This window comes from Apteryx mantelli, chromosome 14 (assembly GCF_036417845.1).
Source record: "Apteryx mantelli isolate bAptMan1 chromosome 14, bAptMan1.hap1, whole genome shotgun sequence".
In the NCBI taxonomy this organism is placed as follows: domain Eukaryota; kingdom Metazoa; phylum Chordata; class Aves; order Apterygiformes; family Apterygidae; genus Apteryx; species Apteryx mantelli.
This window is the reverse complement of record NC_089991.1, coordinates 23132195-23149560: the sequence shown is the minus strand read 5'-3', so window position 1 is coordinate 23149560 and position 17366 is coordinate 23132195. Positions and strand designations below refer to the sequence as shown.

The window sequence follows — 17366 nt, the reverse complement described above, 5'->3', positions numbered from 1 at the left end:
CTCCAGTGCCATGTGATACTGCAGTTCTTACCCTGGAGTGAAGCCCCCAAGGACAGACCTCTTGGTGATATTGCATGGAGTGATCAGTGGAGCTAGTGAGAGGACAGCAGGAGACATGACCTACCACTGGCAGCCCTAAGGATGCCAACTGCATCTTGACACTGGGTGGGCTTGCATTGTGGTATCAACAAGGTGGCTGTCCTTGTCCAGGTTCCTCCCGGAGGACCCTGGGAAGATGGGCAAGAACGGTTGAAGAAGGATCCCACTCAGGACCTCAGTGGGAGGGGATGAAGCTGCATCAGATGATACAGAAAGTACTGTGCAGAGCAAGGTATGTCTTCCATGCAAGAAAATAACCTCCTGAGAGTGATTGATATCAGAAACCCCTGTCCACAAACATGCACAAAAGAAGACCTGGGGGCCTCTCCTCAAGTGAAAGCATCTGCACAGTGAAGCCTCGGTATTAACTCACAATGTGTCCCCCCCCCCCCGCCATCTGTGTGTTGAGACATCTTCTTTGGCTAAACGGGGAGCTGGCACTGTCTTTGAGCAGCTCTGTCTGATACTCCTAATTATGCCTCCTGTTAGTGCCAGCTTCAGATGAGCTGGCACTCTGGAGAGATCAAGGAAAAGAGGAATAAAACACTGTTACAAATCTGCAGAGTCTGGGGATGCTGCAGTCGGCAAAGTGCAGCACAGTGTGAAACTTCAGCCATCTTTGCTTTCTCAAGTAACTGATGCCCATAACTGGACCCCATAGCAGCAGGATCATGTCAGCCATTGCTCAGGGGATGAACTAGCTTCAGAGGACCTGCAGAGAAAACTGCAGACAGGCTTCACTGCAAATAGTGTTTCTCTGGAAGAGGGAAGGGAATTTATGTACTCATGGGCTCTTGAATTACAGCAAAAAAGGATGGCACTGCAATGGGTGTGTGGGTAGAGAAAGAAGAGGGGTTGAGAGAGGGCATAAAAAAGGCAGTAGCAAATCTCCCTGAGCAAGGTATGTTGCCCAAAACCCTGAGGCAACAAATTCTTTGCGCAGAAAGGAGGTGGCTACTTTTACCCCTGCCTTCTGCAAGGAAACCAGAGTAAATAGCACAGGTCTTTCTGTCTGCAGAGTTCTTGTTGCAGTGGGGCTGGTCTAGCAATGAAGATAGAAGTAAGAACCTTTTAGGAAGTGAATGGATATAGTGGGGAAAAAATGGCACAAGTTATCAGGCTTACAGGCCCTTCCTCTGGTTTCCTGTGTATTGCATCCAGGTCATAAATCAATCCCAGGGCCTGGATGGCTTCTTTTTGATTTTGTGTATTGGTTTCATGAAGATCTGACTCTTTCTCTTGCACATGAAGATCTCTGAGTCCAGAATGAGACTGCAGCAGCACTGTGGTAATAGCTGAGCAATTGAGGAGGATGAACTCATAGGATTGCCCTTTCTCTGACAACCAGAAGAGGTGACGATAAAGCTCCAGCAAGGGTGCTGGCACTGTGAATCATCTTGTTGGACTAGGTTGTTAAAGTACTGCAGAGTCAGGGGCAGGATTCAGGCTGGATGTCAGTAGGATTGAACATGGGGTGCTGGGGTAGATCAGAAGCAATACAACTTCAAGTCAGCTATATCTTAATGCTTCAGCTTGTTGGTTTGAGACATGGACTGGGACCAGTGCTCAAATCTAAAGCTCTGCAAGTGCTTCCAAAGCAACACCAGGAGTGACTGCGGCACCAGACCTCCTGCATTTATAACCAGCTGGATAAAGAAAACAAAAGAAAATATGCTGGGACTTGGACTTTGCAGCTTCACCTGATCAACACTTGCAAAGAAACAGTTCTGTGACCACAAGTACCTGATTATCAACAGCACCAGTGCCAAGGACTGCCTGAGCTTTTCCACACACTGCAACAGTATTTAGTGAATGTGGGGAATCCCAGAAGCACCTCTAGAAAGGGCCACCATGAGGGGAAAGTGTGGTACTTTCTTATGCAGCGGGCCTCAGTTCAACAAGATCATCGCATGTAGACATAATCTTCAAGTCTGGGCATGGTTCTGGTCGAGAAGAGCAGTTGCACACCCAAAGATCAGTGTTCTGATGTCTACGTCCCTAGCTGAACTGGGATCTCTGGACATAAACAGTTGCTTGCAGAGGTTGGAGAGAGACATTTCCTTGAGGAACTGGCCAGCCACACAGATGGGGACATCTTTGCTTTTCTGTGATGCATCAGTCACTTGTCAATGCTGAAAGAAGCTAGTGAGGCTGCTTCACAGTCATGTGTAGCTGCTATTTCTGATATGTCCTCCTGGCAGAAAAGATCTTTAGCCCATCTTTATCTGCTCCAGGCCATACAGCAAACCATGAGAAATCACTCTAAAGTAATCAGCTAGCACTATGATGTGCTTGGATGGTGAGTGTGTGAGTGAGCAATGGATAAAATATATAAGAATGGACAGATTGTTACAGGAATGAACAGGTAGAGACAGTATGGGAACAGATGGACAGAGACGGATGGGTGCAGATGGTCTACAGGAATGGATGGATGAGACAGGGTGCACTAGGGTGGTTAGAGTGTATAAGAATAAATTAGAGGAATATTCAAGGTGAGATACGTAGATTTGTAGATTCCTATGAGAATGCTGAGATTAATGGCAGAATGGTTACATGGGTAAATAGACAGGGCTGATTCTGCTGTCCCATGGTTTCACCTCAGTGCAATAGCATTGTTTATAACAGAGATGTTTCCTCCTCTGAGCCTCAACCATCTACTGCTGAGCTGACTGATCCAAGATAATCACATATAATGGGTTGAAGTGTCCAGGATGACTCTACCCTCCTCCAGAAGACAACAGGCTGTAGTGTGGTAGCCCTTGGCTGTAGCCAAATCCCAGCGTTAGAAGGCCAGGCGGGTGAGCATGGATGATAGAAAGCTGCATGTTTGGCAGGAAGAGCATGGAGCTGGGTGCTTGGTGGGAAGAGCAGGTGCCATGTGAAAGCCCCAGCAGGAGAAGCAGGCTGCTAGGGGCCACAGGCAGTGAAGGGTGGCTGCCCAGGATGTTCTCCCCTGCCCTCACTCTGTAAGGTCTTAAAACACTTAAATTTCTGATCTGGAGCCCCCAGGCACCAAACATCTCAGCTGCAAAGTGGTGAGTGGAGCACATCTCCTGTGAGCTGCCCAGCATAAGCCTTCTTCCCCTAGTGGGCCCTGCTTTTTACTCAGGCTTTCTTAACCTCTCTCAAACATTCATCTTCTGGGGTGAGAGGAAGCTCCATTTATGCATCAGTATGAGGTAAGGGTTTTTGGTGTGACTGGACCAAGGGGATCTGGTAGTGGATGTGTCCTAGGCTGCAGAAACAAAGCCATCCAGCTGCAGGGAATGATCCTGCAGACTTTGGGTACCAGTGACACCTGGGTCATGCAAAGCTGCTATGGGTAGATGGGTGTCACTCTCTGGGTGGTTCCAACAGCTGCTCTGACCTCAGAGCTCTTCAGCTCTCTAAGTGCTACTAATACAGCAGTAGTGCTAATATCAGCTTTTCAAACGTCAGGGTCTCAAATCTCAAGCTTGGCTTACAGAGAAACTCACAGGGGTTGTAAGGTTAATAACCATGGACATGTGGGATTGGAAGCTCTCAGGGATCACATTTTCAAGATTTGTTCAGTGGCTTAGAGAGCTGCTGATTTGCTTTTTGTACTGAATGCTAAAGCTTGTCACATCAGAACATGACTTCAAGGGCTGGGCTTCAGTAAAGCACTCAGTATTGTGAAAGCAAAATGCAACCGTGAGAGTTGGTGATGCAGAGGTGTTGATTTGTCACTGTCTTTCCGTGGCCAGCAGTTCTGAACAAAGAGGGATAAAGTTGTGCATTGAAAAGGAGACATCCTAAAACTTTGTTTCCAAGGGACAAAAGATGGAGCACACAAGTCCTTTGTCAGAAGATCTGCTGGAGCTCAAATAGCTCCACCAGCAGAGCATGCTACAGAGTTGCCAACAACCTGGATTTTATTACAAGGCTTGCAGTGTTTGGTGGGGATTACTGGCTTTTAAAGCACCAACGCCAGGAATCATGTGAATCAATGAAAATGGAAGGTCTCATTTTAAAGACAGTATGTTTTCTGAACAGTATGGAAACAGGGTTTGAATGCACCTGTGGTGAAAATCAACAGTACTGAAGCAGACCTCCAGTGTGGTCATGTGAAAGTCTCATGTTTTAAAGTCAGACTCATTATTTTTAAGCTCTGACTCAGTATATTTGATGGCCACTGCTGCAACACTAGCCTACTGTAGAGACACTACTGTAGAGAACTGGCCCTTTGTAGAGACATATTAACCACCCTTTCCTAACCAATGGGATTTTTCACTCCATGGCAATGCACAGTAAAACACTGAAACATACACACAATATCAAAAAAGAAAAGAAATAAAAAGTGATATGCAATATCATGACAGCACCTTTAACAAAACAAGGAGGGGTGAGAGAGATCAAGTCACACAATCCCATGTACACTGTGGTTTTTGGAGGTTTCTTTGTACAAGGAGAATTTCATGTGACTCATATCAGCTGCTAAGAATGGGTTGCTAGGTTGTGAAGGACACTGCACAACAATTTCAGAATCCAGACAAACAAAATGCCTTTTTTCTTAACACAGAAAAATAAGTGAAATGCCAGTGTTTTAAAGCAAAACACTAGAATGACTGCACTTACCACCTGGTAAAGGGTTAAAGAGCAGAAAGAGAGGTTCCAGGAGCAGAAGGAAGAAAAAAAAGGAGGAGAAGAAGGAGAAGAAGAAATTAATGTTATGCATGCGGAGAAATAAAGAGAAGATTTTTTCAAAGACGAAAAGCTCGGGCATTTCTGTATCTGGTCAAAAGAAAGCTACATTTTTCATTGCCTAGACAGCAGGAGATTATCTCTTACCAAGCCTGCTAGCCAACTTTTCAACCAAAAAATTGAAATGATAAGCATTTGGACTTTTTTTTTTGGCCCTTTCAATAACTTCTGCCTTCCCAGACACTCTTTGGATTTAACTAAAAAATCTAGACAAAATAAGATTATTTGGGAGTGAAGGGTAAGGTTTGTGTTCTGCTGCAGTGCTGTTTTTGCTGTGGCAGAAAATGCTTTGATGAAAATATTTCCTTGGTTCTAACCATTTCAGTTGAAGGATGAATGCTATGTGAAACCTTCCCAGGAGCCTGCTCCACTGCTCTCCAATAGCATTCCGAGACACTTTGCCTAGACATGTTACTGGCAACCATGTGGGAATGGATCCAGTGGTCAGTGTAATGCCGGTCATGGGCTCTCCGGTCACAAAAGGATGAGGTCATGGCAGCTGTAGCCTGCTTGGTGCAGGCCACAATGCAGATGTTCAGGAAAGGAGACCTGTGTCCTGGACTCACTTCAGCCTAAGGGCCCAGGACTCCATAGCTCCTGAGAGTGCACCAAACAGGCTAACCTGGGATGGTCCCTCCTGAATGGAGAGAGAGCAAATAAGAGACAGCTTGGATCTGGCACTAAGAGCGGAGACCACCTTGCACTGCCATTGTCCACTTCCCCTCCATACCCTGAGCCCTGCTGTAGCAACACTCTTTCAGGCAAAGAACATCAGCTGTCCCTGGAGCTGTATCCCCTAGGCCTTGCTGAAGGCATTCTTCTATCCCCATTTTTGTCTAAGGAAAAGCAGTATCAGGTACTGTTGTGAGTTATAGCCTTTCCAAGCCTTCATCTTGCCCCTCTTGGGCTCTGTCACTTGAAGATGCTGTCTCAGCACCTGACTGGCGCAAGCATTCACTGGAGGGGTTATTTTGTGACACTGGTTCCCAGCTCAGACTAGATCCCTAGATTCCATCTCCTCCTCACAGTCTATACATTGGCTTCCCAGTGTCCAAAATCTGGCCCGGCCCTAACAAACACAAAATAGAGCTTGCTGCACACCTCGAAGATGAGTCTGTCTCTGCAGGGGAAAAAAATCTGACTGTGCTCGTGTGACTAGCTGCTCTTGCCAAGACCAGTAATTCCTTCCATGGATTCCTGCATTCAAAACTTGCCACTGTGCCATGAGGGGAGTACCTGTGCTGTAATGAAGGAAGGAAGATCTCTCAGGTGGACCGTCAAATGGAACTGGTGAAGCTGGTGGCCTTTGCATCTTTGCCATCACAGGTGAAGAGCATTGATCCATGTCCTCTTCCCACCCCCATTAAAACAAGCTCTTCTTGAAGGTGATTATAAACCAGTATGCAGAAAAAGAGCTATGTTATGGCCTACTGTCTCTTCATTAGCAGACTAATGAAGAGAAAATCAGGGCAGATATCTGCAGATGCACAATAAATTGTTGCCAGATGGAGGCAGAAGAGGACTCTGATAACACAGCTTGGAAAACATGGGATTGCGGGGCAGAAAAAGGGGGTAAAATTTATATGGGTTTCCTATGTGCAAGCTGTTATAATAAGTCTTCCCCTGCTCCATCTGCACACAGGCTCTGGGGAGTCTGCAGCTCCAGGTTTGAGCTCTCAGAGGGGCTATGAAAGAAGAAGGTACTTCAGTGATCTGAGACTCAAGAAGTTCCTACACTGCTGGAAAGAGGGCACAGGCCCCTGAGGCTCACGGCCATGTTCTACAGCTCTGCGATAAGACTGGACACAGAGAGGGGGAGGTCTGGACCATCAGTGCCAAAAGCTTTCCACAGTAGTAAGCAGGTTGCTGAGCTCATGCCTACTCTCAACTGTACTCTATGGCTGGGATCTCCAGGGTATATCACTTTCCAGTGCTGCCCCCCCGCTCCCACCCAGTCCCATCTCCCCTCTGCAGCAACTTTTCTTACTACTATGCTCTCTCCTCAATATACCCTGGCAACACTCCAGTTGAACTTTTAGGAACAAGTCCAACCTGTGCAGCCTGAAGGTGCCTCTAAGATGTGGTAGAAGCTCTCCTAACAGCCTCTGCTGTTTTCCAACCTCACCTTCTGGCAGTGAGCTCACCTCACCCTTCTATTTGTTTAGAGGCATCTCTGATGTGATGCTCTCCAGTGGCTGAGCATAATGACTTGGATAAGGGGAGCTGCTGCAACTTGCTTCATGCTCTGGAAAGCAAAAATCAAACCTGGACCTGTATGAAACTGCTGACTGCACTGCAGAAGTTTCTGGGATGATGGGAGCTTCAGGTGTCTGCACCACAAGAAATAGCAGCGCAGTTGGTGCTGCTGTTTGCCTGCATCACAGACACTGGTGGTGAAGACCTTTCCATGAGAGTTCCCAGGGAAGGGCTGAAGCACACAGCAGGACCTGGGAAGAAGGCTGAATTGCCTGTGCCTATATAGGATAAGTGATGTGCAGGAGATTTGCCCTTGGTTTGAGTGTGGAGTGACACTAAGAGAAGGTCTGTCTCCCGAACTGGGCCTAACACCAACAATTCCTTCTGAGATTGGTTAGAATATTCTCTTCCAACCTATCTTGTTTTTCCAGCAATACATCCTGCACAAGGGGAAAGAGCTCTACATTGGGAAGGAAAGAAGGAAGGATGCATCTGTAAGCACTACTTACATGGCCATGAAGATCTGTGTTTAGCAGCATCAGAGCACAGGTGAGAGTGTGAATCCCATCTGAAACACATAACACAGTCAGCTGGCAGTTATTTCTTCCCTTCCCACTCAGTTTCAGTGTTTGCTCTGTCTGGGCAGGCTACCTGATACAAAAAAGGAAGACCAGCTGCTATGTCTGGGGACTCACATACCTTAAAGCACATCTGTTTCTTCCAACTACGCAAGTTAGTTTAACAAAAGATATCTTCTTTCCCCTCAAACTTTACCTTTTTCTGGAAAGATCACCATGGAATTGGCTTTAGAGCAATTCTGTCAAAGGCTTTCTAAAGATCAGACTCTCTGCTGATTACTCTCCGCTTTCCATTTTGTGCTAATGCCATTGCAAAAGCTGCAGAGACTTTGGCAAGAGTATTTTAAGCTAGTTCAGGCTTTTTTCAGGGTGGCCTGTAAGCTCTTGCATTCCCCAACAAAAAAATTTACTACAAATGAAGGCAGCATTTTTGGCTTCCCAACTGTGAAATGTACCCTCTAATTTAATAAAGCTCACATAAAGTTTTTCCTTTGACATAACACGGCTCCCAGCTCTGCACCAGGTAGCCTGGTACCTTGTTGCTACTGCAAACCCAGGCTATGCCCTAAAGCTTCAAGGTCAAGAGACCTGCCTCCATGTACCGTCATACAGCAGTGAGATGCAAATGCACTCCTGAGCACATTAACTGGTTCCCTCAAGAGTAACAAAAGGGAACAGCACCAGGCAGAAAGCAGGGGATGAAAGTGATGAAGCCTTGGTCTCTGGTCCTGCTCTTGGTATGCTTTTGTGGGTTCACACAGATGGGCTGCTCCATGGAACAAGCTCCATATGATATGATGCTTTCAGCTTATTTCCCTAGCCAGGCTGTGTTGTGAACTGATGCCCTAGGGTCAGGCTGTGAGTTATAGAATCACAGGATCACAGAATGGTTGAGGTTGGAAGGGACCTCTGGAGATCATCCAGCTCAACTCCCCTGCTCAAGCAGGGTCACCTAGAGCACATTGCACAGGATTGTGTCCAGATGACTTTTGAATATCTCCAAGGATGGAGGCTCCACAACCTCTCTGGAAAACCTGTCCCAGTGCTCAGTCACCCTCACAGGAAAACAGGTTTTCCATACGTTCAGACAGAACTTCCTGTGTTTCAGTTTGTGCCTGTTGCCTCTCGTCCTATCACTGGCCACCACTGAAAAGAGTCTGGTTCCATCCTCTTTACACCCTCCCTTCGGATACTTATACACATTGATAAGATTCCCCCTCCATCTTCTCTTCTGCAGGCTGAACAAGTCCAGCCCTCTCAGCCTTTCCTTATAGGAGAGATGCCCCAGTCCCTTAATCATCTTAGTGGCTTTTTACTAGACTCACTCCAGTAGCTCCACTTCTCTCTTGTATTGGAGAGCCCAGAACTGGACAGAGTACTTGAGGCGTGGCCTCACCAGGGCTGAGTAGAGGGGAAGCATCACCTCCCTTGACCTGCTGCTAATGCTCTTCCTGATGCAGCCCAGGATGCCATTGGCCTCCTCTGCCACAAGGACACATTGCTGGCTCATGGTCAACTTGGTGTCCACCAGGACTCCCAGGTTCTGCTCTGCAGGGCTGCTCTCCAGCAGGTCAGCCCCCAACCTGTACTGGTGCATGAGGTTATTCCTCCCTAGGTGCAGGACTTTGCACTTCCCTTTGTTGAGCTTCATGAGGTTCTTCTCTGCCCATCTCTCCAGCCTGTCCAGGTCCCTCTGAATGTCAACACAGCCCTCTAGGGTATCAGCCACTTCTCCCTATTTTGTATCTTCAGCAAACTTGCTGAGGGTGCACTCTGTGCCTTCATCTGGGTCACTGATGAATAAGTTGAACAAGACTGGACCCAGTATTGACCCCTGGGTGACGCCATACAGCTGGAATCCAAGTGCGACCTGAAGCTAATGCAATGAACATGTGCAAGCCACATCATGGCTTCATTGGCAGCTTTGTAATCTATGTCATCATGGCAAAAATTTTGCATTGTTTAACTGTTAGCTGCCCTCCAAATACACACATGCTCAAGGGCGTGGGATGGAGTCTGAGGTTTGACTCCTACATGCTCCAGTTCAACCACTGCTCAATTTACTGCGTGCACACTTCCATCTCCACACAGTGGGTGTAAGATATCTGAGGACCAGAAGAAGGAGAAAGGGTCCCAAGGTCCTTGTCTGTAAGGGAGGTGGATGCAACAGAATTGGGCATCACTTCCAGAGAGGGGTGGTGAAGAAGGATCAGGATTGGGTACTTGGGATATTTTGGTTGGGGACTTCCATTTAGCCTAAGCTCAGTAACTTCTGCTGAAATCAGTGCTCAGAAACCTGAAAAAAAGCCTTGAAAACTTAGCCTGCAGCTTAATTTCTACAGGTGAAGGATCAGTCCCAGAGGAAGGCCCCCTTCTGAACTGAGAAGGGGAAAATATCACATGTGTGTAAAGCAAACACAGGAAAATGAAATTTAAAGCTATAGCCTGTTGGGATACCACTGATCAAAGCAAAGAGGTTATTCTATTTTGAGAAGAGCTCGTGTCCCGTTAATTTCACAGAGGGATTGGAGAGTTCTTGTGACACTACGCACTGCTGCTCTTTGGGAAGCCTGCAAGACAGTCAAACAGGACCTTCTGAGACAAACAGGCCTATTGCAAACTGATGGGGTTGGAGAAGGAACAACTGGCACTTCCATGCTGCCAGGTGAGGGCAGGTCAACAGCCTGATTTCCTCTCATAGTGGCATCTCTAGATGCCTGTAAGCACATGTGTAGAGGCATTCATGGAAGTGTGAATGTGGGCATACTCATGTTTGGATGTGTGCATGTACATGTGTGTACAGGGAATGACCTTTGTCTTCTATAAGTTTCAGGAGAAAGTATCTCAAAAAACCCCAAACAAATTAAAAAAAAAACAGGGGAGGGGCTGCAAGTAGCTTCCAAAATCTGCAGCTCCTGATGAGCCCAAAATTTTACCCAACTGTGCCTTCTTTTGCTGCATTTGTAGTTGCAGGGAGCACAACCTCTGTGCATGCTGACAGTCTTCCTCAGTCTGTATGGAAATATCCTCTTCCATTCAGTAGGACCCCTTTCCATGGACAAGACCTTGGTCTGAGCTAGCATCAGACAATGATTTGCTCATTACCAGCAACCACTTTGCAAGCCACAACTGCAGAAATTTGCAGTCCCTGATCCCAACAGCTCACAAACCACTGATCATCTCTCCTGGTGTTGGGCAAAGCAAGGCCACTGAGCCAGGCTACAGCTGAGGAACCTGTCTTCAGCATAACTCATCCATGTTTGGTCTAGGGGGCAATATTCCCAGGGGGAGTGTCTCCCTATCACTGATCCTGATGGGACACATATGGCTCTCCTCGTGAGGTCCCTGGCACCCCCAATCCCACCCAGGGCCACAGCAGGGCATGATCCTAGACAATGGGAGAAACTGCAGCCTTCCTACCCAATGGGTGATATTCAGGCCTGGCTATGGATAGCTTGTCCTATGCTCAGCCTATGCGACTCATTAGGTGTGTGGCAGGTGCACTGTGAGCATGCAATGGTGCCTCATTAGAGACAGGAAAAGAAAACAGTACCTTCGGAAGTGCTCTCCTCTGGGTTGCACTGGCAGTATCTCCGGGAGAAGTGGATCAGCACCCGCTCCCTCTCCTGCGTCTCTCCCATCAGCGGGAATGCTTTCAAGAACGTCCTGCAAATAGAAAGCGATACTTAAAGATGTCACAGGACCAATCTGCCAGGCAGTGTCCAGGCTGAAGAGAGAGATGGAAAGGGGATATCTTCCCTCTCAGGGTCCTTAGAGCAACTAGGGAGGCCCTTGTTGTCACCTCATCCTGTGAGGCCTTGGACCCTGCAGACTGCAATACAAAGAGTGTCTATGGAGCCAGCTCTGAGCTGTGTAGGGGAGCATGCTGCCAGGTGAGATCAACGAATCTGCCTCACCTCCGGCTTGAGGGCACCAGGATGGGTTATCCATCACAAGGGCAGAAGTTGCTCCCATTTGCTCTGATTTTGAACAAGATGGGATTCTTGGGAAAGCTGCTCTCCACCACAGGGAAGCAGGTAGTGGACCCAGCTGTCAAAGCCAGCTTTTGGTGGCAGTACATTGTGTCAAACGTGACACCAAAGCAAAGATTTAACCACAACATGAAGCTCCCCCCCAGTCCCTGTTCTCATGACACGGACAGCCTCTGTGGAGTTGGGGGAAGCCCAGAGGAAAAACCCGCCGCATTGCTCAGCTCTGTTCAGCCCAGGCAATACACAGGAATGCCAGAGACCAGCTCACCTGAGTGCTTTGTCAAGGGTCAGGCCAGTGAAGTCAAAGAAGCTGAGATACTCCTCTGCTACCAACTTGCTAAATTCGTTACTGTAATTAAAGAGGGAGTAGTCAGCCCTTTCATCAGGGAAGAAGACACTGTCTACAAGAGGAACAGCAGACTCCTGTCTCCTGGACAGCCCAAACTCCCAGCAGGACTGCACAGACATGATCCCAGACCCAAGGAGAATTTATCCCAGCCTGAAATGCTGCTGGGAGGCTTCCAAAGGGCCTTAATGTACCCCCAGCCTTGCACTGTTTGGCTGCCATCCTTAGACACCTGAGAATGGGAGATATCTGGCCTCAGTGCACCCCTCTGCCATCTGCACTGCTGGCGAGGCAGGGCCTCATCCTCCCAAGCCAGCCAGGGCCACAGGAGGAGGCCATAAGGATGCCCTTTTCTCCTTGGGTACCTTCTCTCTTACCTGGTCCTCTCCTTCCTATTGCTGGACATGTTCCCTCCTCCTACTGCAGTATTCTTGCTCTCCAGCCCCACATTAGCTCCCATCCCACCCTCTCACCATGATGTATCACCCTATGTCTGTTCTCAGGTCCACCCTCATACACCCTCGCTCACATCTTGATTTGGGGAGGAAGACAGCCAGATGGATGCCACTGGGGAACTGGAGGAGTCAGGGTGCAGGAGAGCTCAGCTTAATCTCTGGCCCCTGTTCATTTCTGAGTGCTTCTCCAGAAACCGTTCCCCTGCTATGATTTTGAAGTATGCCTGGAGACTGGTTGCCTTTAAACCTAGAATGGGTGTTGTCAAGTCCCTCCATCTGCACAGCTCAGATAGCAGAAGTGCACCCAGGTACTTCAGTGACTGCCAGAAAAGGCAAGTATGTCTCAAAAGATGGTTCCACTGATTCCTCCAGAGTTTCATCTCCCTCACTGGAGCACTATGCACCTCATTTCTGAGAGGGCTGGGACTTCTTTCAGTTTTGCTTCACAGAGGTGTTTTGGGCAGATCATTCCCAGCCTCACTTGAGTTTAGCCTCCTCTATCCACTGTTGCTGCTGGGTCACAAAAATGGGCTGGAGCAGCAGCTTTTGTCTGGATGTGTGGGTGGAAGGGGATGACGAGCACAGAATTAAAATCAGAAGGCCAGAGGGAAACAACAAACAATAAATCCTCATCCCTCCTCTGTGTGAGGGAAGGCATTTCTTCAGAGAAAGGTCACAGTGCAAGCACTCTGCAAAGTTACTGATAAGGTGTCTGTAGAAAAGGATGAGATGACAGCCATATACTGTAATGCTAGGTCACAGCATTTAGCAGTGCATCTTCCAGACTCCCCAGCATGGAGAGATGTGGCTCTCAGGCTGACAACTGGAGCTAAGCTGAGCTTGCAGTTCTCATCTTGCCCATGGAATGACCCCTCCACTGGGCATGGAAGGAGGGGAAGGGCATTGCTCAGTCTCAGTGGGAGAAAGCTCTCGAGATCCCTTTGGTTTGCAGGAAGGACAATGAAATAAAGGTGATGTCACACTTAATTGGCATTCAAAATTGAGTGGGGGACTCACCAGGTAAATCAGCCAGTCAATCTACACTGCATCCTTTCTTCTTTCCTTTCCCTTCTAAAGCCATTTCAGATAGCACACAGGAAAGCTCAGCAGAACCTCAGGCCTAGCTTCTGCATCAGGCCAGGTGTCTGCATTTGGAATTCATCCCTGCCAGCAAGGGCTGCAGAGAGCTGTGCAGGGAGGTCCCATCAGGTATACTGCAGATGTGAAGTACAGGCAGAGAGCTCACTACCTTGCCAGCCTGCCTCGTGATGTCACTGGGACTGTCCCATCCCCCCCCCAGCTTTCTCAGTCCTATTGGCACTTCTTCTGCAGCCCAGAATTGAGGGAGGAGTAGGTGTATGGGGCAAAAAAACTTCCAAGTCTCTATCATCCCATATTCTGCTTTCAGGTATGACTTAAAGGCACCACTCTGACCCGTAGCACCCAAACAAGCAGCTTCCCATTCAACAGCACTGGCAGTCACGAAAATCTTTAATACTATTCATGTCTGGAGGTGACGTCAATGATTTAGGAGTCCAGATAGCCTCTCAAGAGCCAAAACTTTGTGATCACTCTGGAAAATCATTTATTCTTTGGATTTGGTCCTGTTTCTTCAGTTAATATGTGGTTTTAATAAGGAAAAAAGAAGAATCAATGAATACTGGCAAGAAATGGGAGATGATCTCAATATATGCAGTCTTTGCCATATAATTCCTTTTCCTTCTCCCCACAAAATGAAAAGCATATTGCTAAGTGTTGTATATTTACTTTCACCACAGGATATGTTACACACAGAACTCCTTGCTGTTCCAACAGCATCACTTTATCTTTTGTGTAAGGCAGCTGCTTTTGGGATGGATCCTGTTCAGTAGCACAACACACTGCAGGATCAGGAAAAGCAGCTCCTAGGAGGATAGGGTATGGGGAGAATACAGTGTCTGATTCCTCCCACTTAACTTTATGCTGGGCTGCCACAGAAAGCACTGGCCTTGCCCAAGGCTCTCTAGAGCCAAAAGACAGAGAAGCAAGTCTAGAGTCTAGCACAGATCTTGGGTGGGCTGAATAGCTCTTGAGGTGTCTCCATGGCCTACACTGGAAGCTACACCCTATTTTATATCCTTAACTAGATTAGACAGGATGAAAGTGGGTGGAGGCTCCATTTCACAACACTTTTCCATTGAGAGAGCAGGCAGGCCTAGCTGCCTGCCCTTCAGCTCACTGAGTCTTGCTGGAGGCCAGAAGTCCATATGAGATTCATGCCAGGGCCCAGCAAGCCTGGCTGGGAGTGGGTTGTGTCAGTTCCTTCTCTGCTAGGCCCAGAGATGGTGCTCATCAGCATCCTGGTGGCTGCCAGGTGCCAGGGCGTCGAGCAGCTACCCAGCCTGGGGGGCCTGTCAGACTTTTCCCTATGTGCTTCACCTGATCCATCTCTGTCTGGAAAAGTTCCAGGCAGGGATTGCCAGCTCTGCTGAGGAAACTGGACAGCTTGGTAGGGCACCTGAAGGCAACCAGTCCCCAGGAAGAAACAAACTCCTGTGTCTAGTCTGGGGCTCAGTAACATTGATGAGATCCTTTTCCCTGAGCACTGGCTCCAGACCCCAGTCAATACACCCCAGGGCATGGCTGGGAGACAGAGCTCAATTACTGGCCAGGGCAAGCCCATGGCCTGCACTGTGGTGTACTTAGCTAATTGCTTTGGCTTCCTTGTTCTAGGGGTGGCCTGCTTTCTCTCTGTGCCAATCCCAGCCCTTCCTGCAGGAAAAGATGACACTTCCACCAGGCAGCTCAAATACGGCACAGAGACTTCACTATAACGAAGGTGTTTATAAGGTCACTGTAAGGGGTTTCCCATGGGGACATGTCAAGCATCCTCTGGCTGGTGGCCCAGCCACACAGACAGTCCCTACAGACCTTCTTTTCCCTTATAGTCCAGTTCAGTGTTTCCTCCCTCTTCCTGGTTTGGGAAGGCCCAGGCACTGAGAGTGCTTATTAACCTGTTTTGGTCACAAGCCACCCCCGGGCGCAGTACAGGAGCCTCCATCTTTTCAGCTGCTTCTCCTAGTTGTATTACTGCGTGGCTGGACATGGATGCATTCTGTGATATTTATAGGGTCTGAATCACACTATTCTACAGAGCCGAAATTGTATTTTCCAAGATCCTTATTCTGCTACAGTCACCTGGATCAAATCATATTTCCAATAAGAACTTTGGTTACACGAAATTCACCTACTCTCCAGAGGAGGAAAGTATGCTGTATGCCCAGGTCACATTGTCCATGGGACAGATTCCCAGCTCACAGTGCATGGCAATGCTGAAATCTCTTTACTCAGATCTCTTTATCAGCACACCTGCTCTGTTGTTGCCTGAGTGGCTTTGTGAAAAAGCACTCCCTTGGGAAATCCTGCAGAAGAGCTCCCAGCATGACCATCTTCAAGGTTTCCTGACTGGCAGCTGAGACAGTTCAACCTACATCCAGTCCATGTTGAAGGAAGTGGTGCAGAAGAGAAAGAGACATATGACTATGGGCAGTGACAGGGCTAAGACATTGCCACAGACAAATGCAGCAACAAGAATCTTGTATGCAGAGTTTAGCTGCCAAAATATGTTCAGAGAGACAAGGATAATTTCTGGATTTGAAGTTAACTTCATAGAATTGTGTCAGATAGAAAGAAACTATTGGAGAGGTCCAACCTCCATTTCCTTGTTCATCAAGTCTTTTCTACTTGTTTGACAATGGTGAATATATTGTTTGTTTGTTTGTTTGTTTGTTTGTTTTGAGAAAATTGCCAACATTCACAGAAACATTCAGAAAAAAAGGGGTTAAAAAGAGCTAAAAAGTCTAAAAATGAGAGGTACCTTTTTGCTTTTCCTACAAATCCCCCAGCCAGTCCACCTCCTAAGTACTGCTGGCCTGAAAGTATAGCTTAAATTGATCCTGCTCCCACAATTGCAGTTTGGTCTTATATTGTCTTAGTGGGCATGACCAGATTAAAATGCACCTATTCCCCTCCTCCTTCCTTTCCTGCTTCACAAATCTACCCACTTGGTCCCAGAGCTTGCAGCTCTCTCCAGATCTTGTGCTGACAACCAGATCAGGGAAGTGATCCAACTGTCAAAGCCCAACTGATCAAAACAAAAGTTGTTTTCTTTTAAAGGATGGGTCAATTCCCAGGTGTAGGTCATGACACTTCCAAAATGTTGTTTTGGTGTACGTGTGAGGTGAAGGTGGCAGGAACTGGCAAAGGGGCACATTCAGATGCACTCTGAGAGACCCCATTGCTTGTAGCTGACCCTGCTCAGCCAGCCGGCACAACAAGCTTTGCAAGAAAAGAAAAGAACACCAGGCCTGAAAGAGCAGCAAGCAGAGATGCACCTGCTTTCAAGAATCACATTGAAAGAGAGGAATGGGGATGTTGTTAGGTGAAACAAAGAGATCACTCAGTAGGCTCCTTCCACTCCAGAGGCTAAGCTGAGAGTCAGACACCAGCACCCTGTTCTGGAAGCTTGGATATTTGCTGAAGAACAGCTGTGTCCTGCTGGTCTGTACAGATGTAAGCCATTTCAGGACATACAAAAAACCCAGCACCACAACACCCGCTGGCAACCTAAAACCATTTGTTACTCCCACCTTCGTTACTCTTACTCTGACTTTTAAAAATCTCTGTAACTCTCTCACTTATTTTAGATGCTTTGAATAAACACTGTTCTGCTTTACCGTGGCAAGCCTATCAACCAAGGTACTGGGAACTCCAGTGTGTTCTTGGCTCTCCATCACAGCTTTCTGGGTTCACACTGTCTATAAAGACTGCAGCTAGGAGATTTTTGGGTGCAGACAAGAAAACCCTGGGTGTTGCCAGAGAGACCACTGCAATGATTTTACAGGGTTTTTGTCCTATCTCACCGGAAGGGGCTCTCACTGATATGACCTTCTTGTTCCAAGAGAGGCTCCAGCCAAACAGATGCAGGTCTGGATACCAA

General features: G+C 47.6%; 1 protein-coding gene across 2 annotated transcripts in view; it reads right to left on the bottom strand.

Moving 5' to 3' along the window:
* PSD2 (pleckstrin and Sec7 domain containing 2) overlaps window positions 1–17366 on the bottom strand; it is a 57694-nt gene that overhangs the window by 21311 nt on the left and 19017 nt on the right. The window contains exons 5-7 of one of the 2 annotated variants that reach the window (XM_013954559.2): window positions 11856–11936; window positions 11149–11261; window positions 7527–7585 (exon numbers count right to left, since the gene is read on the bottom strand). In XM_013954559.2, the coding sequence (XP_013810013.1) occupies window positions 7527–7585; window positions 11149–11261; window positions 11856–11936 (253 nt within the window). The remainder of the gene's footprint in view (window positions 1–7526; window positions 7586–11148; window positions 11262–11855; window positions 11937–17366) is intronic. The other variant, XM_013954560.2, reaches the window with a different exon arrangement.